Genomic DNA, 27,343 nt, shown 5'->3' with positions numbered 1-27,343 from the left:
TCTATTAATCCATTTTCAAGTTCACTCTTTCCTTGGCTGTGTTGAGTTTGTTGAAACATAAATTCACGCCATCTCTGTTCCCATGTGTTTGTTTTCTAAAATTCCTATTCGATTCTTTCTTGTAGTTTCTGTCTCTGCTGAAATTCCTCATCTGTCGTGCAGCTTTTCTATGAGAACCTTTAGCATATATTTTGATAATCTTAAACTCCTTACCTGATATTTCTGATATCTGGGTCTGTCTTATTCTGGTTATGTTGTTTGCTTTGTTTCTTAATAGTGGGTTGTTTCCTTTCTTGCTTTTTGTGTATCTTGTTATTTTTTTGTTGTGTTTAGGACAGTAGAGATGAAGTCAATCATATTTGTGCCTGCACAGGGGCCGGTCTTGTCTTCTGCAAGGCCTTTAGTGGGGCAGGGGAAGGGTTGGTGGTTGGCTACTCTAGTCAGGAGTTGACTTGGCTTTGGCTTTTTTTGTTGCTCTTGTTTTCCTCAGCGCACCAGAGGCTTCAAATTCCTCTAGTTACTTGTGTTGAAGATGTGGGCTGGTTTTCGAGGGGTTTGTTTTTATAAAATAGGGAGGGGCAAACATAGGTTTATAGTTGTGAGTCCGTGAAACACAGAGTTTATTCTTATATTATTATTTATTAATTATTTTCCATAGGAACAACTGCAAAACTACACTTGCCCCACCTTGTTAGTGTTCCACTCTCAGCTCTTGGTTTTTCCTTTGCATCTGTGCACCTCAGAGGTCTCTCATTGCACTGCTGACTCGCGCTCAGCAGCAGACTGCTGTTACTGGAGGGCTATTCTCTGCTGTTCTGATTAAGCCTCAACCTTAGCAGGTTCTGTGATGCTGAGTCCAGGGGTTGGGCCCTCCTAGTGATGCTGCCCTTTCCCCAGCGTCAGGAGGCCTTCGGTAATTTGGCTCATAATATACCTGTATTCCTGCCCACACTGGGATAGAGGGGTCTTCTTTTCCGTTCCTACAGCTTCACTGGGGCTTTACTTGTGCGTTAAGGTCATCACAGTTTGCCATCTTTACCTCAGTTCCTAAAGGTTTTTGTGCTCTTGGAGCCATGGAGTTGCAGCATCTAGGCTGTGCACTAGCTTCATGCCTTTCCTGTAGTAGCTGCTTCCTCCTTCCCTCAGGCCTATACTCTTTCTCTGGAGTCCCTGGGAAGTCTGTGGAGAAGAGCCTGCAAGTGAGTTTGAGTTTTTGTTGTGTCTGAATCTCCCAGGGCATCTGTAACTTTGACACTAGCCCACATTTGGCCTTCAGCAATTCATTAAAAATGTTAGCTGAATTCTTTCCTGACTTGTATCGTGTCTGGCATTTTTCCCAGGTAAACAAGTGCTCCAGCTCCATCTGTCCTTGAAGGCACAGGTCTTTCCTTAGATTTCAGGTTAATTGATTTTCCTGTGAATTTAACTTGGATGAATTCAAGAAAACGTGTGATATTTCAGATTACTTGCACTATTTTATTGGTCTTGTAAAGGTTGGAGCAATGCTTTTTCCACCTTTTTATGTGCTAAGCACAAGCCAGATGTTTTGTTTTTCACTTTGATGTTGCAGCTTTTGTCATTGCTGACTTGACTGTGATGTGGACATAGTAAAAGGGTATATGCTGGCATGTAAGGGAAGGCAGCCAGGGCTGCTGTGTCACATTAAGAAAGGTGTTACCCTGGTAATTGAATGGGAAATGCATCCCAGGAAAGAAAGTAAAAGCTGAAGACAGGAGGCCTGAGTGTTGCCCTGGTGAGTGAATACTTCAGACAGTCAGGGAGGACAGCTGTTCCCTCCAGGGGCAGGCAGGAAACACTGCTCCAGGAGAATGCATAGTGAGTGCAGAGTGAACAGGAAGGAGCCAGTGGTTCAGAACACTGAATAAGGGAGAAGATCCCTATTGTGAGGAGCCTGTTGGGTCCTGCTTAACCATAGGCATCTGCTCAGAATTGCTATGCCCAGTTGGATCTCATGGTTTATGAATTAATTGGGATGTAAGTCCTTCGGTCTTGGAAGATAAAATAGAAGAGAATGCCTACCTGTCTTGATTTGATATCATAGATTGATATTTTAAAACTCAAGCATTAAAGCTTCATATGTCAACATATTTTCTGTTAGGCATTGAAGAGATCCAGCCAGAATATTTTCCTAAGTAAATAAGCACTAGGCACTTATTAAAAGTCTAAGGTCTTAATGAGATGAGAGTAATTTCAAATGCTTGCTGATATACCACCAAATGTATCCAACTTTAAGGGGCAGTTTAGCACCAGCCATTAAATGATACTTAGAACTATATATAAAGTTAAATTTAACATAGATGCTTGTTTAATTAAAAATTATTTTCCTTCGTGTTATTTGGGATCTGTTGAAAGTATAACTTTGTTATGAGTACTGGTGTTCATGTAAGCAATAGTGTGTTTTACCTTATAGAATTAATCAATAATAGAGGTTTATTACCAGCTGTCCACATATTCATCAAACACCCCATCATTACTTTAATGCCCTGTTCCTACATGATTTCACATTTTCTTGTCCATCATCCTTCCTAACTTTTTTTCTTCTCAATGAAGTTCTTCTGTCAATTTCTCTTAATGTTTTTCATTCGCCATTGAATATTCTTCTCTCATTGCTCACCTAAATGTTTCTTCAGGTATCCTTCCTGTCACCAGAAGAGCTGCCTACCTGTTCAGTTTCCTTTTCAGCAATTGAGATATTCAGGTGCTTTCTGTTATAGAGTAGCACTTTACCTTGTGGTTTTGATAGATTTTGCTGAATAGGTCTCTAGTCTATCTGAGGAGATGATAAATTTGAAGTAGTCCTGGCAGGAGTCTTTTCTTTAGATTGGGAGACTCATAGTCAAAAGGATCTCCATCTTCTCATTCTTTATTGTCATTCATGAATGTAAAAGTGTTATTTACTGGTAATGATAACGAGCCACCATTCTACAATGTTTTGTTCTCGTATCTCTTTTAATTACTGCATCTGATCCTGTTCTTTTTTCTGAGGCCATAGTAATGTTAGATCCAGGACCAGACTACCTTCATGTTCCTCTATCTATTCTTCTTTCCAATTTTTGCAGAAAGTTATTTTCCCTTAGAAAAATATTTCCAACAAACAGATACAAGCAAACACATAAACACACATAAATATGTACTAAGCATGTAAAGACATATTTTAATTCCAAATTTTGCAAACACATTTTTAGCATAAGAAAAATTAAAAGTAAAACATCTGAGTGCCTGGACAGTAAGAGGTTCAGTTCTTTAGGAATACTGTATTTTATTAGAAACGGATATGTGCTCTAGTGACAGATGGAAGAGTGGGAGTATAGGAGAAACAAGTTTTAAGTCTTTTCTATAAGTTTGATTCCAGATTAAAGAAAACCTTAACAAATATTTTGATTAAATACAATGTGGTAAGTATCTTTTCAAACTTGTTGAACAGTGGTTTGTGCTATTTAATAAAATATCATGGTTTAGTCGTTTGTCTTAACCTCTCTAACATAAAGAAAATAAAGGAAAAATAAAATTTATGTAGTACTTACTATTAAAACAATTTCATGGTGTTTGTTTCCTTTGAAAGGACTTGGCAAAGTGATCTTTTGTTCTTTCTTTTGTAGTACTCAAATATATTTTATGTCATAAAAGAAAGTGAATCTGTACTATTTACATTTAAGTTAATTTTAGGAAGAAAAGCTTTTAAGAGAAATAGATGTAAAGAAACTTTTTTTCACATTTTACTGAGTAAGTGCAGATTTTCCCTTTGGCTTATTAAACTTGAAGTCTGTTACCAATGATTTTATGTATTCAGGAACTACAAAATGTAGAAAGGGGTGTGTATGTTGAGTGAGATTAACCAAAGTGGGTGAAAAATGACAAGTATTCTTCACTGGGCAAGACAGCTCATATATTAGAGAGAAGGGCACAAACTAAACGTATGAAATGACAACTCATCAGAATTATGTCCTCTCAGAGCTTTAAGAAATATCATTGTTAATTTAATGTATCTACCTTCTTTGGCAGATTGGGGAAATAAGCCAGGAGTGAATTCCTTTAGGCTGACTTCTGTTAAGATCAGTGAATTTGTGGCAGATGTAGGGCATAAACCTGGAATCCTTTCAATTCTAATATAATGCTGTTTAATCTAGAAAAGAATTGTGGAAACATTTGGGGGTACAGTATTCCCTCACTTATCTGGGTATTACATTCTAGACCCCCCCCATGATAGGTGAACCGCGAAGTAGGAACCTTACATTTATTTTAGTATTTATATATATTTTAAGGCTTTATAAACCCTTCCCATACACTTATAAACTGTTCCCAGTCCCTTATTAACCTTTCCCACACTTTTATAAACACTACTTATGTTCTGAAACATATTCTGTACTTTTAAACCTACATAACTTTAACAACATACATATACAGTACCGCAAAATCCCAACGATATAGTGAAAAATCCATGATAGATAAATATATTTTTTAAAATCCCGCAATACAGTGAGGTCGTGATAAGTGAACTGCGATATAGAGAGGGACTACTGTATTCTAGTAAAGTCTTTGCCCTCTGAGCTCTTATGACCCAAGGGGCAACAACATGTAGATTTATTTAGCGTATTTTCAACAAAGACTTCAGAAACCAGAAAACTTTACAATCTACTTTTTATGAAAGTGTTGCACAACTTTCTCTGGACTATTTCAGAAACAGAAAGCTGATTTCCTTTGTAGAACTTTATTTATTTTTATATTCCTAGCATTAGAACACATAACTTTCAATAAAGTATGATTGTTGAACAAACCAGTAGCACATCATTAAAAGTTAAGTTATGAGGGACATGATAGAGGGATTTTTCTGAAGATATTATTATAGCATTTTAAATAGAATATTGTGCCAAATAAAGCACAATTGAAGAGCAGAAAGACCACTTACTATGTTTTACATTCATTGTGTTTTTTGTTCAGTCCTTTTTTTCAGGAGAGAGTGCTTTGAAAATGTTATCTTTTCAGGTATGAATTGATGGTCAATTTAGCAAGTGGTTTATTTCCTCATATAATAAATACATATCTCTTACTTTCATTGATAGTATGTATCTAGTCAGTAGATTGCTGGACAGTCCTAGAGAAAGGAAAAGCTCCTCCCTGGAATCTGATTGTGTTTAATCTTTTAGTGTGGAAGTATCTACCTTGATCCCAAAAGGGGTTGGTGGCAGATTAAATGGTTTCTATGGCTTAACGTCACTTATTGTTTAATGTTTAACTCGTGTCTCTCTCTAAGAACTAAATCTAAAGAAGCTGCATTGGAGCTAGGGGATAAAATAAAGCCCTCTGTGAAAAGTTTTTCACTAAGAAAACCATTTTGTTCTTTTACTTCAATGTTTATTTTAAATTAGCTCCCATTATTACTTAAACAGGAAAACAGTGAAATATTCTAAACTCCTCATACTAGAGATAGCATGTAAATTGCCATTTAACATAGACAGGCTTTATACAGTTTGCTGTTACTAAACTAACCAAAAATGTAATCTGGTGTTCTGTATCTTATTTCTTTTATTTTTTAGATATAAAAAAGAATCACATGAACTCTCAGGCTCCCTGTCATTACCAGCTCTCTAGATTTCTCTTGCTCTCCCCACCACCTCCTTGCCTGCTGCCTCAGCAGGGGTGCCCTTTCCTCATGCTGAGGTTGGCACCTCCGGTTGTTTCTCCTCTAAGTTGTTCCCTTCTCCTCGTGATTCTTTTATTTTTAGTGTTTTAATATGGTATTTGCTACATATTTTTTAAAAAATGTATATGTATACATGAAGCTAATAATAAAACCTAAGAACCCAAATATCTATAACTTGAAATAATCTGTGTCCCTGACATCCCCTAGCCCTTGCCACCTAAATTATTTGTGTTTATCCATCCTCTGGTTATGTACTCATTCTGTGTGTGTATTAGAAACTTAAATGTTAGACAAAAACTTTAGAAGGAAATAGTGTTTATCTTTTATTCTTTTATATCTAGATCTATAGTTATCATTCAGGGATAATATTCTAAAATAATATATTTAGTTTTACTTTTTGGATTTTATAAAAATGGTGTGATAATTTTAGTCTTCACTGATTTGCTTTTTCTCACTTATCATCTAAGATTCATGCATATTCTTGCAGCAGATATAGTTGAGTAATTCTCACTGCTGACTATTATTCCATTGTGCAAATAAAAACAATAAACTTATCCTGTTGATGGATATTTGGATTGTTTCTATTCTTTCACCATTATAAATGATGCTTAATAAACATTTCTGTATATGTCTCCTGATAAACGTGTATAAGATTTTCTTCGTTTGCAGAATGTCCTGGCATAGGTTACAGAAATGTTTAAAATTTCAAGATAATGCCAAATTGTTCTTTTAAAGGCATTTTAATTTATATATCCACTGTCAGTGTATAGGAATTTCTGCTAGTCCCTGGCCAGGTCACTCAGTTGGCTGGAGAATACATCAAAGGTTGCGAGTTCAATCCCCAGTCAGGTCATAGGCTGCAGGTTTGTTCTCCAGTTGGGATGCACACAAGAGGCAACCAATCAATGTGTCTGTCTGTCTGTCTGTCTGTCTGTCTTACTCTCTGTCTCTTCTGTTCTCCCCCTTTCCTCTCTAAAATAAATAAAACTATCCTTGTGTGAGGATGAAAAAAAAAAAGAGAATTTCTGCTACTCTACAGCCTTGCTAACACTTGATATTGGCTAACAAAAATATCTGTAAATCATGATCTTTTCTCAAATTGTCCTTGGGTATCTATATTATTTTAGTCTTAAAGTGAGTTGAGGGTGTTCCCTTTGTATCTGAAAATATGTATGTATTTAAGATTTAAATGATGTATTCCTTGATTTTTTTTTTTTTTTTTTTTTTTTTTTTAATGAACCGTCTTAGACCATGCAGCTAAGCAAAGGAGCTTATAGATCAGGACAAATGTGCTGATTTTACAAAAGGAGGTCACTGAGACTCCGAGGCTTTATAGGACTTGCTAGAGATCTCAGAAGGCTAGTAAGGAGCAGAGCCAGAATTGACACTGGTTTGTGCACCATTACACACAAACTCACAACATGATTAGTTAATAAAAGACTTCGGATTCTGAAACTTCTTTGATTTTTAAAACTCACAAACTGCTTGGGCCTGGTATTTTCTTTCTGGGAAGATTATTTTTAATGAGATTTATAGTTATTTATTTTAGTTTTTAAATATTTTTTATTATAAAAAATTACAAACACAAAAAGTAAACAATATTATAAATTAGCTCCCTGTATCTCTATACCTAGTTCGAAAAGCCATCAACCAGTGATCTGTCATGCCTCATCCTGACCTTTATGCCTTTTCCACAAGGAAGATTGCAGATATTATAGTTAAAGAAACTGAAGATATTTCAATTTATCTATAAATAAATATTTTATTGTTTGTCTCTAAAACAAAGACTAAAAACGATAACCTGATATCAATATCATGCTTTAAATGAAATAATTATTTAATATCTAAGAGCCAGTTTATTTTTAACTTATAATTATTTGGTAAATGTTATAAAAAGGATTTGGTTATATAAAAATATATATGGATAATAGATTTGAAAATTATATATATTCACGTATATATTAAGGCATGCATTGGTTTACTTACTTGTATCAGGATTTAAATAAAGTACATACATTGTGATCAATTGAGATGCCTTTCCAAGTGGCTAGGATTTCAAAATTTTATTAATGATTTTTAATTTAATTGATTATTGACTCCTAGCTTAATGTCATGTGGTGATAGAATGTTATCAATTTTCTTTTGAAATGTACCAAGGCTTTCTTTATGGCCTGATACACAGTCAGGTTTTTAAATATTTCACTATTACTTGAAAAGAATATGTAATTCTCTTATTATTGGTTGTGAAATTCTGTATTTAAAGCTTTTTAAGCTCAATTTCTCTTTCTCTCTTCTTACTTTTTTTTTTTTTTCCTTGAAGAGAACAGGTTGTCCTATGGACATTTTCATTGTGGGGGTATCTCTGTGGTGTAGTTTAATGTATTCTTCTGCCTTCACAAATTTCTGTATTTCTGTAAGTTGATAGTTGATTAGGTTCAGAATTCATACTTTTTCCAAGGCTATTCATTGGTAGCGCTATGTTCCTTGATCATGAGGGTCATAATTGTTGTTTTCTTTTTTGTGATGTTAGCAGTCATTGATGTTCAGTGCCTTTGTCAAAAATTTTAAATGATGATATTCTAGTCCTATTATTCTTTCTTCATTTACTAGCTAGAATGCTTCTATAATGAGAAACTTAACCTTATTTATTGTTTGTTTACCCAGTGGTATAGTTTGTATATGAAAGGTTAGGTAAATGTTTGTCCCTTTACTTCCTGATTTTCAATAAAGAACTTTGTTCCCAAGCTGTTCTAATGGTGATTATTTCTTTTTTATGAATATGAGCTCATTGAATTAAATATACATAATGTTTCAAAATAATGACATTATTTTTATGATATGCAAATTATTACATCTTTGGCCCGTGGAAACCTTTTCAGGACCTTTCAGCACAGCCCTAGTAGTCTTTGGTAACCTTTCTTGATATCTGGATGAAATGTTCCAAGCTTATCATGTGTTATTTCCAATCCCAGACCTTGGATTCTCCAGGGAGCCCTGATTTCTTTAAATGGGAAATGGTATTTGGAGACAACAGTCTGGATGCTAGTATTGTGTATGTTTATAGAATTGGTCATTATTTCTAAACTTGTCAGTGGAGAGAACTAGGAAATCTATGTATATAGTGTGTGTTTTTATTTAAGATGGAATTTGTCATGAATTTAAACTGATACTTCCAATTCAAATTGAAGACCAGAAGGGTAACTTGTTCCCTCTCACATCTTCTTTCCCAAGAATTCCATTTTGTCACCTAACATCAGGGATCTATGGTGGCTGGTGCCTCTCTTTTTCTTTTTGTTTTTCCAGACTATTTGGTTTCTCTGTGACTTCTACCCTGTGAAGAGTTCCAAAAACGTTATTATAATCTTATAGATTATCTGGCCTTTGTTGTTTTGGGTGGGAATGGTACTCTTTCCAGCTTGACATGTTTTTTTTACCGTCTTTTTTTCTGTAAATTCAAATTCATGTGTTATTTTTGCATCAATATTACCATTTGAATATTTTTCCCCACACATTTTATTTTCATGTATATCTTCATTGAAAGTTTATTTAGCTATACAGTAGTCTCTTAGGTGATTCTATAATTTGTATTTGAAATCCTTTAAAGTTTAGAGTTAAAAGATTATCATTTTAATAAGTAAGTTTCAAGTTTATAAATTCTCTGACCTTCTACCCACTTTTTAGTTCTGATTTTCAAATTAAATTATTAGTATATCCCAAGTTTTACTCTAGTATTACAGGACATGTTTTGTTAATATATAATCAAATGAATGTTAGGGAAACTTCATATAATTTTTTAATATTCATCAAGTTTGACTTTTTAGGAGCTTTTGACAAATTACAATAAAATGATAGACTTTTTCTTCCTTATTGCAGGGTGTAATGCAAGAGCACAATAACGTGCATACTTTTCTTCAACTGCCAGATTTATTATTCATTTGTGTTTATCATTTTAGTGTACTTAGCTAATTTTTAAGCCGTATAAAAATTCTTTGCTGAATATATCATTGTATTAAAGGAATTTTTATTACCAATAAATTATTAATATTGATAAAAAAGGCAATATTTCAACCGACCTGCTACTTAGTGTCTCTTGTTTTTTAAAATGTGGTATTTATTATAAATAGTTAATGGTAGCATATTTATTAGCAATAGCCACACTTTATTGAGTTGATTTAAAATGTATTTAATAAATGATATATGATCATGTTGGAAATAATATACATAATTTAACCTCATTTACTTCCTCATTGCTTTCATGGACATAAAAAGTAGCTTACTAAATGTTTCTTTTTCTTCTTTTTCTTTTACTTTTTTTACTCTTATAGGTTATTTTAGTGTCTGCCAATAAACTGACTCGTTACATAGAACCATGTCAGTTAACAGAAGATTTTGGTGGAAGCCTTACCTATGATCACATTGACTGGTTAAACAAGAGGCTGGTTGGTATATTACACTGAGATAAAATGTTATTACATGTAAATAAGATATATTTTGGTAACTATCACTTTAAATAACTAAAATGTATTTAACTAAAACATAGATTGTTTTCCTTTTCACAAAAATGAAGAAATACGGTGTATATCGCATTATACTATAATGCTTGAAGGCAAATACTCTGGAGTCAGATTCACAAGTGTTGGCTATTACCGTTGTCATCAGTAGCAGTATTACTAGTCAAAGTTGCAAATCTTTTAAGTAGAATAAGAGAGTAGCATAATTTCCTGGAAGGTAATCTAGATGATATACCATTCTCAGAGAAAATATTTAAACATTAATTTGAAGAACAGTTTGGCAGATTATGGTTTACATTTCTGAAAAATGTATTCTTCTTTGTCAGACTTCTGAAATCTGCTATTCTGTATAATACAGCATTATTTAACCAAACTGCTGGGGACTAAATGAAAACAAATTTCATATTAACTCAAATTGGATTATATGCTAATTTTATTGAAGAATAATGAACTTTTGGATATTGCAGAATGGAAAATAATTCTGTCTTCACCATATTTGAACAATGTATCAGACAAATGAAATGTCTACTTTATTTTAACTGGACTTGCCCAAATCTCTCTTTAGAAATATTTAAGAACATGTTAAAATTATAACTAATTTATTTTTATGCTATATACTTGTATAAATTATTAACCATTACATGTAATCAGTATGGATTGGTAGTAGAATAACATAAATAACATAAAGAAGGTAGAGGGTTAAAACTTCTCTAACTAACATTTATGTACTGTAGTTAAAACTATTTTTGGTACAGATGTTTGTCGAGGAAACAGGAGTAAAAATAAACTTGATTGAGGAATAAAAGTAATTTCTTAACGTATTTAAATTCTAAAAATTTTTTATCCATTAAAACTATTGTTTTAGAAAGTGGTTTAGTCTCTCCTATACACTGTTGTGCTCTGATGGCTGAATTGTATCAAGTGACATCCAGAGAGGAGAAAGGAATCCTGCCTAATTCTATTGCTCTTTACTGAAAATCCTTTGTACATATTAACTTTTAAGATTATTCTTAATAAGTTAGTAAAATTTTATATTGTAGGTTTTTGAGAAGTTTACAAAGGAATCTACATCATTATTAGATGAACTTGCTTTGATTAACAATGGAAGTGATAAAGGAAATCAAGAGAAAGAAAGGTAGGTGGCTAGAGTCATGCAGTTATACCCTTGCAAAGTTATGACTAATCTGATAAAAGATACCTCTGTTGTTAATGCAAGTTAAAAGAACTAAGGTAAGCAAGTCTCCATTCAATAAAAATTGACATGCAAAAGTTGAATTAAATTCTTTAATTTTTGAGAATTTGCTTTACATGTAAATTTACGGATTTGAAGCAAAGCTGTTTTACAAGACACTTTATTTGATGATTAGTAATAACTAGTTTTTTTCTGACACTGTGTAAAATATTCATTGGCAAGGACATGGTTTCAAAATGAAACAATTTTCTACTTTTTTAGAGTTCTGCCTTGCTTGTAAAGAATGTGGGAAAGGTTGCAGCTTGAAATAAAATTAATATAACCTTATTTAAATACCTTAACACTTAAATGCCTGGCTTGTAGAACTCCCGTGTTCTTGTAAAATATGTGATATTTATGGGTTCAGCTTGGGGAATTTAGTGTTTTATGACACTAGATGAGGTTATTGTTTAATTGTGTTATCTAAATGTAACTACTTAGGTAAATCATTTTAACAGGTTTCCATTGAAGTTTATAACTTTAATGGTTTTTATTTTCCTGTTGGGAGGCCAAGTCCCTCTCCTCAGGTAAAAAGCTTTAGGACGCAAATTAACCCTTTCTGGTCTCTCAATAACAAAGTGGTCACTAGAACATTAATTTTTTATTAGGGAATTTGAAAGAATCAGTATTCTATCAGTATGTCTATCTTTTTTGAATCTGGCCTTACAAATAAAATAGAACTTTGATGAAATTCATCTTGTTATTCCATTCATCCAAATATAGTCACATACCAGTCAACTGAGATAACAGAGTTATAAGAAGGTCATTGTATAATGTGAAATCTTGATTAAAACAAAGTAAAAATGTGAAAACAAATGGTTTGGAATGTAAATCTCATTTATGTTAAACATTTAGGAACATTAGTATCCTATAGATGCATTATAAAAATGTAAAAATTCTACATATATTTAAATATATGAGCGTGTGTGTGTTGAGATCACACACGCTTATATGCTGTGACTTAGGAATTGAAAATCTCACACAAGTTACTTGATAAAATATAATTGAACTTGCTTTCTGGATAGTCCAGCAGAGTAAGTTCAATGTTTCCTAAAGTCCTGTTCCTCAGGAAAGGGGTGCCTATAGAAAATGAGTTTATGGTCATAGGGTTTAATGCTGAGAAAGCATTGCAGTAAAGAAACCTTTTTAGAGGACTTCCAGACAAGATGGAGGCCTAGACAGACACACTGCGACATCCTCCACAACTAAGAAGGAATGCAACTACTTTAAAACTAGAGAGAACCAGAAGTTCTAGAAAATTGAGCTTCATGGAAGTCCAACAAACAAAGGTATAAAGAAGAAATATTCATTCAGACAGGTAGGAGAGGTGGAGCCGGGGCGGAGAGGACGCAATGTGGTGGTGGCGGCAGCGGTGGCAGCGGCAGACCGGAGGAAAGCACAGTTACACATTTTAAAAAGTCAGGAGGGACCCGTGGGGAGCATTCCCAGCTCTTCACCAGACCTCGAAGCTCACCATCCCAGCACCAGGGAAAATCAAGCCTCATTGCTTCTGACTGTGCAGACCAGTGGGGGTTGGGGTGGAGGAAGAAACTGCCGGTCTCGGCAGAGTCCGCTTGTTTAAAGGACCCCATGGTCCTAGAACGTCTGCAGACCCACCCATTCTGGAAATGACAGCCAGGGCAACAGCTAGAGGGGTGTCAGTACCATTCGAAAGTGGGAGAGGTGCCTGGAAAAGGGGCGAGTGTTGGGCAAGTGGCATTGTTCCTTCTCAGGTCCCTCCCCCACATACAGCGCCACAACGTGGTGAAACGGGTCACCCTATACTGACGAATGCCTAAGGCTCCGCCTCTTAAAATGCAACAGGAGCGACAGCTCTACCTAAGACACAGAGGCAGTCAAAACACAGAAGCCTTTCAAGATGAGGAGACAGAGAAGTATGGTCCAAAAGAGGGAATGGATCAAGGTTCCAGTGGGAGAATCAAGTGACGAGATAGCCAACCTAACAGATGAGGAGATAGACAATTTAACAGAGGCAGAATTCGAAACACTGGTAATAAAGATGCTCACAGACTTGACAGATATGTTTGAGTATGGCAAACACACAAGAGAAGTGAAGGCTATGCTAAGTGAAACGAAGGAAAATCCACACGAAACCAATGATGAAAAGAAGGAAACTGGAGTTCAAGTCAATGATTTGGAACATAAAGAAGACAAAAACAGTCAACCAGTGCGGAATGAGGAAGCAAGAATTGAAAAAAATGAGGAAAACTTCCGAAATTTTGTGGAGGAGATGGACATACAGGTCCGGGAAGAACGGCAGGTCCTGGGCGAGCTGGACCCAGAGGGGACCACACCAGAACGAATCATGATTGAGATGCCAAAGGTGAAAGATAAAGACAGAGTCCTGCGGGCAGCAAGAGAGAGGCAGAGAGTTGCCTACAGTTGCCTGTAAGACTATCAGTTGACTTCTCAAAAGACACTTTGCAGACAAGAAGAGGCTGGCAAGCAGTATTCAATGTGATGAAAAGCAACCTACAACCAGATTCCTCTATCCAGCAAAGCTATCATTTACTATGGAAGGGTAGATGAAGTGCTTCTCAGACAAGGTAAAGCTAAAGGAGCTATCATCACCAAGCCATTATTATATGAAATGTCAAAGGGACTTACTTAAGAAAAAGATCAAAATTATGAACACTAAAATGACAACAAACTCACAGCTATCAACAACTGAATCTAAAAAATAAAAACAAAATCCAACTAAGCAAACCAGAATAGGAACAGAATCATAGGTATGGGGATCATTTGGAGGGTTATTAGCTGGGAGGAGGAAGGGGGGGAAATGGGGAAATGGTTCAGGGACTAAGGAGCATAATTGGTTGGTAAAAAATAGACGGGCAAGTTAAGAATAATATAGGAAAGGGTGAAGCAGAAGAACTTACATGCACAACCCATGGACGTGAACTAAGGGGGCTGGGATTGCTGGAGGGAAGTGGGGTACTGGGAAGAGGGGAGCAAAGGGGAAACAAATTGGAACTACTGTAACAACATAATCAATAAAATATACTTAAAATATACTTTAAAAAAAAGAAACCTGTTTAATTGCTTTCTTAGGAACTCTTTTTCAGTGTTTTGGAAATTATTTTGGGATATGCTCGTTCATGTGACTATATGGAGTATTAAATAAAATCTTATATTTGCCAGTCTCTCCTAAAGGAACTCAGTTGTTACTGCTTAATCGTTAAAACCCCAGATGGTAGTCCCTCTTCTTGCAAATTTTCTTCATCATCTTTATATCAGCCCTCAGGAAGCATTTAGGCTATGTAAGAACTGAAGGCCTAGATCAGTAGGCGAAAGTGAAAGATTTAGAGCACAACTTCTCAGTTACAGCAGTAAGGTCTGAGGCTTTGATTTGCCCTGTACCCTTATCTTTTCTTCTTCTCTGCTTTCCAAATCTGTTTAATAAAGGCCATAGTCCAGCTCACATGAAGCCTAATTAGTATAAGGAACAGAGTACAATGGCTTGGGAGACACACACACAACACACACTTATGACTATTTGCATCTCTCCAAGGCTGCTGTAGATAAGTAAACTTTTGATTGGCAGGTGGCTGCGTGCATTTTTAATGTTAACATTTCTGGGTTATTATATAGTTACAAATTTATTTTGAGGCAGATATCCAGTGGAAATACTAAGATGGATTTTTTATATATTTGAAATATCATAATTAATAATAATAGACTGTATTTTTCCAAGTAGTATAGTTTGTGAGTTATCGCATAGATATTTCTTTGGGTAGAAGTAGATAATTATCTGTAATGGGCTTCCTAATGTTTTAGAGAAATTAGCATAGTGGAGCAGTATACCTCAGATTTTCATACTGTGTACTTGTTTTAATATGTACTTATAAAAGATTTTCTTAAGTTATATGGAGAGAAATAATAGCTTTTAAAAATTACCCTTGGTGCTTGCCAGGTCTGTGGATTTAAACTTTCTTCCATCAGTTGATCCTGAAACAGTTCTTCAGACAGGTAAGATGAAAAAACATACTGATCAATAATAATCATAATCCAATAAACCAATCCTACGTTGATTGGTTCATGAAATAAACATTGGTTGAGCATGTACAGCAAGTCCTTGAATAACCTTTTGTTCAAAGTTGTTTTGTTACATTATGAGATTCTATAAGTATTTAAATCTTGTTTATATCAATTAGCCTCTGGTAAAATTTGTTTTGTTGTATTGTTTTGCTTAATGTTGAAGAGCCTATTGACAATGTTAAGTGATGAATTACCCTGTATTATGTGGTAGAAACTCAAAGAAAAAAAAGTTAAACTGCTTTTTGGTTTAACTAAAATGTTAATTTACTCTGTAGTATTAAAAATATTAATGATAAATTGCTAAATTAGCTCTCCCTTGAAATATTTGGATTTATTTTCTTATGTGTAACGTGGAGATAAAAAAAAAAATTTTATTGGGTTGCTGAGAGGATTATTGAATACTTATTATATTCCAAAATTGGGTTTTTGGGTTTTTTTGTGTTTTTGTATTTTATTCTCCTAACAAACCTTTGAGATTATTAGGATTATTTTCTCTATTTTGTACTTGAGGAAGCCAAGGCTTAGAGATATTAAAAAACTTGGTCAAAATCAAGTAACTATTAAGCTTTATAGTTAAAGCACTAAAAATAGGTCTAAATCCAAAGCCACCGCCTGTGCTCTTTCACAGTCACCTTTATAAACATACTTAGCACTTTGCAATGGTCTTGCACATGGTGTGTTTTCAGTGCTGCATGGTGTGTAGTATATATCTAAATTCATAAAAGCAATTAAGATCAGGATACATTTATTTTTCTGTTTTGACAACTTACCCTTAATGTCTTCCATGTGGACACCATTTCCATTAGAGAAGCAGCACCACATAGTGATTTCAGAGACTGTACTTTGAAACCAGACCACTCAAGTCCCAACTTCAGTGCTATTGTACTAGTTGTATAACTTGCATAATAAGTCACTGAATTTTTCTGATTCTCATCTTAAAATTGGGATGATAACAGTACCTATACTTCACTGGGTTGTGCTAAAGATAAATGAGTTAACAAATGTAAAACATTTAGAATAGTGACTGATACCAGCAGAATTAGAAGACAATACATTAGAAATTAAATTAAGGTATTATTATTTAAAAGAATTCCAGTGTGTTCTGCTAGAATCTGTGAAACTACTACTAGAGATATTTGGGGTGAAATATATGTATATAAATATATGTTTACATATATAAATAGACTAGGCTTTGCATACGTCTTTAAAATAGTTGTTCTAATTATAAAATGTAATGAAGATTAAAGAAATAAATCTGAATATCTTTGTTTTATTGGTTCAGTTGTCTTAAGCTTTTTTATTATGATATGTCTTAATTCTTTTAGAGACAAAGAAGTAATTGTAATCTCTTGAGTGCTGAAAAGGTACAGTAGACTGTCAGTAAAAATACAGAGTGTGGCAAAAGTAGGTTTACAGTTGTGAGTCCATGAAACACAAGGTTTATTCTTGTATTATTACTTATTGTATTATTTTCTATATGAACAACTAAACCTACCTTTGCTCTGCCCTGTATTAAAAGCCATTTAAAGTTAGGATATTTTCCTGAATAAAGGTGAAGACAAAAGAATTTTTTTACCCATAAATGATAATTGGAAAACAATTTGTTAGTTTATTTACTTCTAAAATTGTTAATATACTTACAGCTTTAGATATAACACATTCTACAATTCTCATTTCTCAGGAATGAATGGATATTCTACATTAGTTTGCTGTAATTGAATAACATTGGATGCAGTTCTTCGGCCTCTCATGATTCAAAGTAATATGTTGTAGAGAGTCATACAGAGATTATTTAAATATTTTGTACCAGTGATAAATAATTTTCTACGTTTAATCATACGTTTGCTACACTGTCCTCTTTTTCTTTTTTTTAAGGACTATAATTAAAAATATGGATTAATGCTGAAATTGTACAACATATTGCTTAGTATTGACTTTTACCATCAGACAAATTCCAGAGTGTGATTGTGCTCTACAGGGAAGAGGTTTGGTTGGCACAATATCTGAGCAATGAATTCACCAATAAGAAGAATGTGATAGATATAGATAAAACATATATACACCATATATATTTACGATATAGTGTGGCATATTTAGTATATATATTTATGATACATGAAATAGCATATAAGTATACCATATTATATATGCATATATGCAGTTTCCTATTTGTTTCTATATAAATTTTAAAATTACATTTCAGTACTTGGTAGTTAGACGTACCAGGTAGATATGTTCTAAAAATAAGGGACTGGAATTGAGAGACTGAGAAGAATTGTATTTCTTTATGGGTATTAATTTTAAGTATCTTTTATCTGTAAAGGGCATGAATTGTTATCCGAATTACAGCAGCGTCGATTTAATGGCTCAGATGGAGGGGTATCATGGTCTCCTATGGATGATGAACTGCTTGCACAGCCACAGGTTATGAAATTATTAGATTCACTGCGAGAACAATATACCCGTTACCAGGAAGTTTGTAGGCAACGTAGTAAGCGTACACAGTTAGAGGAGATTCAACAGAAGGTGATGCAGGTGGGTATCTGATCTGAATATATTTAAGTCTTTAATTATAAATGTTGGATTTTTAAAAAATAACTTTTACTCTGTGATTGATTTTATGCTAAGCCTTATTTATACTATATAAAGAACCTTAGATATATCAAACCAGACTCTAAACTATTTTTAATTCTATATACTTTTACAAATAGTATTTGCATTAAAATTATATTTTTTCTAGAGTGATGACATTGAGCATTCAGCTCACACTGTTAGAATGAACTTTAAAAAAAGTTGTTGGAAACATCTGTGGTCTCTGTAGTCTTACAATAAATAACATTTTATTTATTGATAATTTTCTTTTTAATGATTTATTAGTTTTTTGTTAATTTGGGCATTGAGTTTTTCTATCCTAGCAAAGTGATAAAATGTAAGATAAGTAATTATAATATTAAATTTTATTATATGAAACTGATAAAAGCTTTCAATGTATTTAATATTTATAAATTTTTAGTTTCTTTTATACTAAAAATTAGTGCTAAGAAAGACATTTTTGTTATTTAGACTACATTCTGAATTTTCATGCTGAATTATTAAGAGCTAAATCTTAAAATATTTTACTTAAAAATCCTTATTAGAAATGTTTTTATTAGATTTATTTATTCATTATATAATTACTTATTAAGTGCTTATTATATAGAAGACATGGTGCTAGTTATTACAGAGAATATAAAGGTAGACTTGGCTTTGCTATATTTAAATTTAAGGAAAGAGAATGTTAAGGTCATGACTGAAGTTCTATGGGCATTTATAGGAGGGATTATTCCTCTGATTGCGGGTAATCTAAGAAAATTTAGTTGAGGAGGTAGCACTTGAGTTTGTCCTCCAAAAATGTGTATGATTTCACCAGGTACATTTTTTGGATTTAAAAAAATTAACATTTTGTGGAGGATAAAGAACAGCATGAATAAATAATAGCAGCATGAAATCCTAAGCTCTATTGAAGAAAAAGGAAGCAGTAAGGCACCATGGGAAATTTTTGGCCTTTGAGTCATAGAGCATCATAGAGAAAGAGCATGTTCTGAATCCCAATTCTTCCATATATTTGCTGTGTGATAATGGTTACATTATTTAGCCACTTGGACCTCCATCTAACTTCCTTTTCTTTCTTCCTCTTCTTTCCCTCCCTCCCTTTTATTATTACTAAAACAGAGACAATAAGAGCACTTTTGAAAAGTGTGTTGAAAGAACCCAACACTTGATTAATGATAGCTATAATATTTACTTTAGTTGAACTAGATCTAGTTGGCAAGTCTACTTCAGTTGTTGGCATACTTTTTCTGTAAAAGACCAAATAGTAAATGTTTAGGCTTTGTGTATCATACAGTTTTTCTTGCGTTTATGGCTATTTAATCTGTCATTATAATGCATAGACATTAAGTAAATGAGTGTTTGGTGCTCTGCTCCAATAAAATTTTATTTACAAAAACAATGGTAGGCCATAATTGGCCTGTAGTTTGCTGATCCCTGACCAGATCATCAGAATGTCATAGGACAAAGGCTTGAAATGAAGGGAGGAGCTAGATCATGGAAGATCTTGAATTCCATGCAAAAGGATTTAGGTTTCATCTCATGATAACCAAACTAAAAATTTCTGAGCATTAATTATATGTAATTTTACAAATGTGTAATATATTCACAAGTTAAAAATAGCTTGTATTAAATCCAGGTAACCTTAGCCAAGTTGTTTAGGGGAGTCCAGTAGTCCCCCCCTTTTCTGTGAGAGATATGTTCCAAGACCCTCCAAATGCCTGAAATCATGAATAGTACCAAAACCTATACATACTATGTTTTTTCATGTATTTACATATGTTTTTACTTAAAGGAAACACTTTGTGGCTTCTTTTTAGCCTATCTGAATAGCCAGCATGACTTCTCTTGCACTTTGTGTCCACTATTAAGTAAAATAAGTATTACTATACTTGGACACAGCACTGCAATAACATGACAGTCTGTTAACTGAGAAGGCTAAGTGACTAATGGGCAGATAGTAAATATAGTGTGGATATGTTGGACAGAGGAACGATTCACATCCTGGGTGGGACAGCGCAGGATTTTATCACACTACTCAACAGCATGCAATTTAAACTTATCGAATTGTTTATCTCTGAAATTTTTCACTTAAATTATTGGACCACCGTTGACCATGAATAACTAAAACAGCAGATAAGGGGGTATCTTTGAAAACTATAATGATGGAATAGCATAGTGGTATCAAGTCATCCAGGTAATCAGGGTTCACCCTTTTCTACCACTTTCAACTTATTTGACCTGGGGAAGGAACTGTAGCCTCTCAGTGCTGTAGCTTCCTCCTTAGTAAAACCAGAATAACAATAATAGCAATCATAACACCTACTTAATAGGACTTCCACAAGGATTAAAGAAGATACTTTTTTAAAGATGTTTAGTGTTAGCCCATAGTGAGTTTTCTATTAATATCTATGATTTGCTCACTCATTCAGTTATCAATGTATATGTTAGCTGTGACATTGTGGTAGGTGGAATATAATGGTAAATAAAAGACAAAGTTCCCACCTTTGTGTTGCATGATTACATAATAACACAAACAGTTGAAAAATTGCAACTATGTCAAGTCCCAAGAAGGAGAGCACTGAAAGTAAGGGTGAGAAAGATGATATCAGAGATGAGTCATTTTTATGGCTTGCAAGCCTTAATGGATGGTGGTATTGTCCAATTATAGAACACTAGATGGTGTTTGGGTTTAAGTATGGGTGGAAAAGGGTGTGGAGAAGCATGAATTTGGGTTTAGATATGTTGATTCTGAGCTGACTTTGAGACATCTAAGTGAAGGTAGAGATAGGTAGTCCAGAAATCAGAGATGTATGGGCTGGTGACATTTGTCATCTATATTTGAATGATATGGATGAGAATTGCCCAAGGAAAGAGCTGAGAATAGGTGAGAAGTGGGCCTGTTAACTGAGCTTTGAGAAATGCCAGTATGTAATGGTAAAGTAGAAGAGCGTGTTCCTGAAAAGAAGGCAATGAAGGACTGTCCAAAGGTGAAGGATAAAAGTGCAGAGTTCTGTGTCCAAGAAGCCAAAGGAAGAAAGCATTTCAAGGAAGGAGTTGAGAACTTTGTCTCAAATGCTGCTGAAAGACTGAATCAGAGCAAGACTCAACATGCCCATTAGAATATACAAGATTGAGGTCATTGGTGAACCCAGAACATGAGTGGCAGGGCCAGAAACACATTGGTGTGAATTCAGGAATGAGCAAGGTGTGATGAAGGAGACACTGAGTACATGTGACTCTGAAAATTTTGTTTTTGAAGGAAAGAAGAGCTGATTGACCAGTGCCTAGAAGTGGTAGGAGAGGGTTGTATTAGTTTGCTAGGGCTGCTGTAATGAAGTGCTGCAGACTAGGGGCTTAGACAACAGAAATATTTTCTCACAGTCTGGAAGCTAAACATCTAAGATCCAGGTGTTGGCAGGGTTGATTCCCTCTGAAGACAGTGAGGGAAGGATTTTGTCTTGTGTGTGCTCATCTTCTTCCTGTGTCTTCCCATCATTTTCCCTCCCTACCTGTATTCAAATTGACTTTCCTTTTAAGGACACTGGTCATTAGAATAAGGTCACCCTAATAACCTCATTTTAATTGAATTGCCTCTTTAAAGACCCTGCCTTTAAATAAATATGGTTACATTCGGAAGTACTGAATTAGAACTTCAACATATAGATTTAGGGTTGGGGGAGCACAATTCAGCCCACAATAGATGTCAAGTGTAGTATTTTTAAAAATAATAATAATAAGGAAAACTGTAAGAGCTTTAAAGCTTAGTGAGATGAATCTCTTTGGAGGGAGGGGTTCAATATTACAAAAGAGAAGGAATAATTCATACTATCAAATTTCTGACAAGGTGGAAGTGAATAGACTCCGAAGCACAGTTGAAGAAATTAGCTTCAGAATGAAAGAGAGAACTCCCCTTTTGTAACAGAAGGAAGGGTGGGTTGGGTGAATCCAGAGGTGCTTCCATGCATAAATCAGGCATTAGGAAGACGGAGTTCCTATGTGATGTGTTCTTTTTTCTTTTTGTAAAATAAAAAACAAAAGTCATCTCCTTGGTGGTGTAGGTTTAGAGGCAAGGTAGTACGGTGGCGTTGAAGAGGAGTAGAGGTTTAAATGGGGTGGAGATGATTCAGAATTTTCTTTGTGGGGGTTGGAAGAGTGAAATTACCACAGAAATATAGTTGTAGTTTTAGATAGGATGATATTGAATTTTTGGTGGACCCTTTCTGGCCTGTTGTATGACCCTCCCAATTTGTGGCTGGCTGTGGAGGCGCAGCAGAGAGATGAAATTCATCCCGCATTTGTGCTTTGCTACCTGGGATCAGCGGGTATGATAAAAAGACAGAGGGGCAAAGGAGTTAACGTATTGCCAAATGTGTTATTGAAATAATAGACCAGTTCAAGTGGATAAAGAAGAAATAAACTAGAGGAGGGAGATGATGATAATAGTTATAATGGTGGTGATGATGGTAACAAGATTATCATTAAAAACAAACTTCATTACAATTCAGTTTTCTTTATGAGGATTGCATGTGAGTTGATTGGAACATTAATATTTATCCTCTGATGGTCTGCACTCGTTTTTCACAGGTCACGTTTTAGGGAAAGAACTGTTTCCCTTGCCAAAATGATTATCTAAATTTAGCTCTGTAGTAACATATATTGATCATATTAGCACATGCAGAGCATAAACGCTAATGTCTTTCAGTCTTGCAGATCTGAGGAAAATGGAACAAAAATTTTGGTTATATAAAGATAATCATAAAGTTGACTGTTTCTGCTTATGTTAAATTAGTGAAAATTTAATTTCTCCAAATTTCTTTTTTTTAATGACTTATCCTTGAAAACATGAAAGAGAAATCAGTAGCTCTAATAAGTAAACTATATGATAAGTAATATCCATTGTAGTTATCAGTCATTTATTTCCCACACTTCAAATTGGTAGCATCAGACTTCATGTGGTATGCAGATGTTCTCCATGCTGCTGCTGCTACATTTATTCATTCATTCATTCATTCATTTAATTTATTGATTTTAGAGACAGAGAGAGGAAGGGGGCAGGAGAGAAATATTGATTTGTTGTTTCACTTATTTATGCATTCATTGGTTAATTCTTGAATGTGCCCTGACTGGGGATCGAACCCACAACCTTGGCATGTTGGAACATCCCTCCAACCAGCTGAGCTACATGGCCAGGACTGCTGCTGCTGCTACATTTAAAAATTAGACTTCACATACCTCTGGATGGGAGATAATGCCACTTCACTGAAAGACTCTCTCATGATTCTTGTTATTTATTGTGGCAGTAATTAACCACTGTCATTGCAAATGTTATTTCTGGAATCAGTCATGGGCTTTTTCTTGTTTGTAGAAAGGAAATACAGGCAAAATAGGATACACTCTGAGTTGCATAAGTATACAGCTGGAGGCTATGTGCCCATTTCCTCATATTCCTTCTCCAGGTAGGATGTTTGACATTTCTTTGACATGCCCTTCTGCCTGATGTGACCTCTATATTTCCAAATACTCTCTCATGCATTCTTTAGAAACTACCTGGTCATGAAAGAATGGTGAATAATCACATACATTTTTGGCCCCTGCAGATATTTGTCATGGTAGATTTTAAGAACACATCTTCAAGGTTATACTTCGCATATAACTCTAACCATTTGAGAGGTCACACTTATACAGATTGGGCATGGAACTGCTTTGGCAGTAAATTAATATTAATATTGACTGAAGCAAGATGTCCTGATTGAAATTAAATTTTATAACCTGGTTTGGTAAACTATTTTATTAATACTTTTAAATAATTGTGTTTACTGGGGCATCAACTTCAATTTGCATAATTATTATTAGAAATAGTCGTACATTTACTGATGCTGTACCCTAAGGGAAGCTACTTTTAGCATACATTAAGACTATATGTGCACTTGACTATGTAACTGGGTTTTTTATATGGAGATGCCTTTGCTTTATTTATGGCTCTTTGAAAATTATATGTCAGTGAATTTTCTTTCCCCAGTTATCATGATTCATGGTAACCTGCTTTTGTTTCTAGCATATTCAAAAAACAAAGTTTAAATGTTTAACTAATGTCTTCAATTTAAAAAAATAATACATTGCTAAATATTTTTGAGTTGCTCTCATTCTACCCTTATTTTTAAACTTTAGACATATTTCTAGTGAAATGATTATATTAATTGTTGAAAGTAATTAAAGCCATTTATATCTAATTGTGTATTCACATTTATATTACATAGTAATAAATGAGAACAGTGCAGAATTAGAAAAAATGCTATATATAACTAAAGTGCTATATATAATGCTAAATATAAAAATGTTATGTATATATGTAATGTATACATTATATATTACATATATACATATATGTAATATACATATATATTACATATATACATATATAATTCCATGAAATTACTTAGAATTGGCGGAAATTGAGAACATTCTACTAACTCAACAATTGAGAATTAGAGTCTTGAAATCAGGTATAGTAGTTATTTGAGGAATTATATTACTTAGCTCTTAATAAAGGTGAATGGGTTGCTTGGTTGGACAGATGGGAAGGAGAAAGGAGGGAGGGAGGGAGAAAAACAGGCAGAGAAGCAGGCAAATTCAGCCTTCTTAAGAAAGATTTGTAAGCATTGAAAATTATAACTGTAGCCACATGGAAAATCAGTATAGTTTAATGTTAAGTGAAAAACACAGGCTAGAAATTACTTGTACTCTCTGTGAGAATTGGCTGTGGCATTTAAATCTGGAGCAACATATGAAAACAGTATGCATTTAAAAAGTTGATGAAAGGAAATATATATGTTTTTTTCTATAGTTGTCACTTTTATATAATTATTAAAAAATTACACGAGCTGTTAGATTTTAAAATGAATGTACTTTAACCTGGTAGTAACAGAAATGCACCAGGGATCTGTGATATCCTGTTACAGAGTTCTAAGGTAAGCCTATTTATACCTGGTTATAAAATACAATGCTTCAGAGATACCCTTAATCACTTCTTGGGAGCATAACCATACATCAATTGTTGAATTCCTTATTCTAATTTAGTAACAGGTGAATCTTAGTAAAATTATTTTTTCTGTTAAAATTACTTCATTGTATCTGTGTGGATTCAGAGAATATTATGTTTGTGGGTAAAGAGTTGATAAAACCCTTTTTTCTTAATGGAAATTTGATCTTTGCTTAATTATCAAGCTCAGTTCTCCTGAAAACACGATAAAAAATTAGAATGTCAATTTTGTTACTAGACAACATTGTTTATAGTAAAAAATATTTTGGATCTGGATTGGGAAAACTATTAATACTTGATGGAAGGCTTAACTTTGGGCAGGTTTGAGTTCACTGACTTTTATAACAGGCATGACTGCTGTGGGGGATGAGGTTTTGATCCCATATCTGTTCCATATGGATCTTCTCTCCTTACGCCTGAACTGTGGACTGCTTCTGGGAGGGGCTCGCAGAAGAGAAATGCCCACTGCGGCTGCCCTGCAAACAGTCCCCACCCTGCATCCTTTTGAGGAGATTGGTGTTGTTGGGACTTCAAATGATCTTGTGGGTCTGAGTGTTGTTTATCCTAAGAAGATACCTAGAGGGTATTGCAGTAGTATAATTCTACAGTTATTTTTAAATTTTATTTTCAAAGTAAGAAAAATAGTATTCTAACTTTATATTAGTTAATTCATTCACTTTTATCAGTGCCTTGGGAAGAACATTAGACAGTCTAGACACATGGCTTTTAGGCCTGGTTTTTCAATAAGGGATTATGTTACCTTAGGCAAGTCACTTAATCTCTCTAAAACTCAGTTTTCTTAAGGGTTAGATAAGAAATTTGTCTGATGTCATTTCTGATGTACCTTCCAACTCAGATCCTATATATATATATTTTATTTTCTTATCATAAGTTCATTTTTTAATCTTTTTTGGGGGGGTGCAGATGATCAGATAGCTGAAAGCTTAAGGTTCTGTAGCATACATTCTTTCAAATTTAGGTTTTGGATAAGTTGTCATGTTATACCTGCATAGTTCTAAAATAAATATTTACTGTCTATGCAATAGAATCGAAAGAATTTAAGTGAAAAATACTCCAAGACCTTTGGGAGGGAAAACCAGTTAGAATGAAAACTTGAAAAACTGTTGCTTATTTTAAAATTTCATCTCAACTTCCACTTACAGGTTGTGAACTGGCTTGAAGGACCTGGATCAGAACAACTAAGAGCCCAGTGGGGGATTGGAGACTCCATTCGGGCTTCCCAGGCCCTGCAGCAGAAGCACGAGGAGATTGAGAGCCAGCACAGTGTGAGGCTTTCTTCCTCTGCAAGTTACAGTGCTCTTCTTAATGTGCATAATTAATAGCATGTGTGTTGCTAATTTGCCATAAACTTTGGCATAAGAACATAAACATACAGTATGTTTAATGTTTAGAGGTCATAAAGTACATTTTGACCCCTAGGTCCATATTCATTAGGAGTTTGGTTTTGATTTTATCTCCAGTACAGTTAAAGGACATATTTTTATAGGTACAAAATTCATGTAAATTTTTAAAAACTATAGTGACAGAAGAAAAAGTGATAGTACAAAAATAGAACTTTCATCTCTAATCCCTGAGACAAAAACTGTGATTCTTAAGTCGTCAGAGGGAACCTGTCCCTGCTTTTTGGAAGTGTATAGTACAATTGAATGCCTGAGAGGTAATTCCAGAATTGTTGCATTAATCATAACTGATGGAGAGTAAGTGCATAGAGTGCAAAATATGTGTTCATACTTTGTGCATTTGAGAGTTTGCATTTGTAACTGTGAAGGAGATATGAAATTACAGTTATGAAATTGGGAAGTTAATTACTCTGTAGGCAGATTATAGATAATAATTGTTCAAGAGGGTTTATAATTTAACATTTTGTTACATGGAGGAAACTGATACATGCTAAGCTTATGCTGTGTTATAGTTAACTCTTTATTATTGAGAAAATGATTATCCTACCTCCATTGCTCCTCAAGTCATATTTTTATGGTAATTTTAAATAGATTGACTAGAAAATTGGGAAAATAAAATTCAAATCCATTCATTTCTGTCTCTTAGATTACTTGTCTTAAAAAATGATAATTTACACACACACACTTAGTATTCAGCCTTACACATAATATGAGGAATAAAACATTTTCTCATAAATAGGTAATAAAAGAAGTCAGCCTACCTTCAAATGCAACTCCAACTGATCAGAATACCCTGTGATTGGATTTATGTATTAATTGGAGGGGGCA

The 27,343-nt window shown here is 34.1% G+C and overlaps 1 protein-coding gene across 2 annotated transcripts in view; it reads left to right on the top strand.

Annotated features, from left to right (window-relative positions):
• The window catches only part of SESTD1 (SEC14 and spectrin domain containing 1), a 99,953-nt gene that overhangs the window by 55,782 nt on the left and 16,828 nt on the right, over nt 1-27,343 (top strand). For both annotated transcript variants that reach the window (XM_090268127.1, XM_090268123.1), the window contains exons 6-10: nt 9,988-10,101; nt 11,214-11,308; nt 15,339-15,394; nt 17,787-17,998; nt 26,258-26,380. In XM_090268127.1, coding sequence (XP_090124253.1) covers nt 9,988-10,101; nt 11,214-11,308; nt 15,339-15,394; nt 17,787-17,998; nt 26,258-26,380 — 600 coding nt within the window. The remainder of the gene's footprint in view (nt 1-9,987; nt 10,102-11,213; nt 11,309-15,338; nt 15,395-17,786; nt 17,999-26,257; nt 26,381-27,343) is intronic.

The sequence above is a fragment of the Furipterus horrens genome, unplaced genomic scaffold (assembly GCF_987537825.1).
Source record: "Furipterus horrens unplaced genomic scaffold, mFurHor1.1.pri manual_scaffold_1, whole genome shotgun sequence".
In the NCBI taxonomy this organism is placed as follows: domain Eukaryota; kingdom Metazoa; phylum Chordata; class Mammalia; order Chiroptera; family Furipteridae; genus Furipterus; species Furipterus horrens.
The sequence above is the reverse complement of the archived record's forward strand: the minus strand, read 5'-3'. Positions and strand labels throughout refer to the sequence as shown.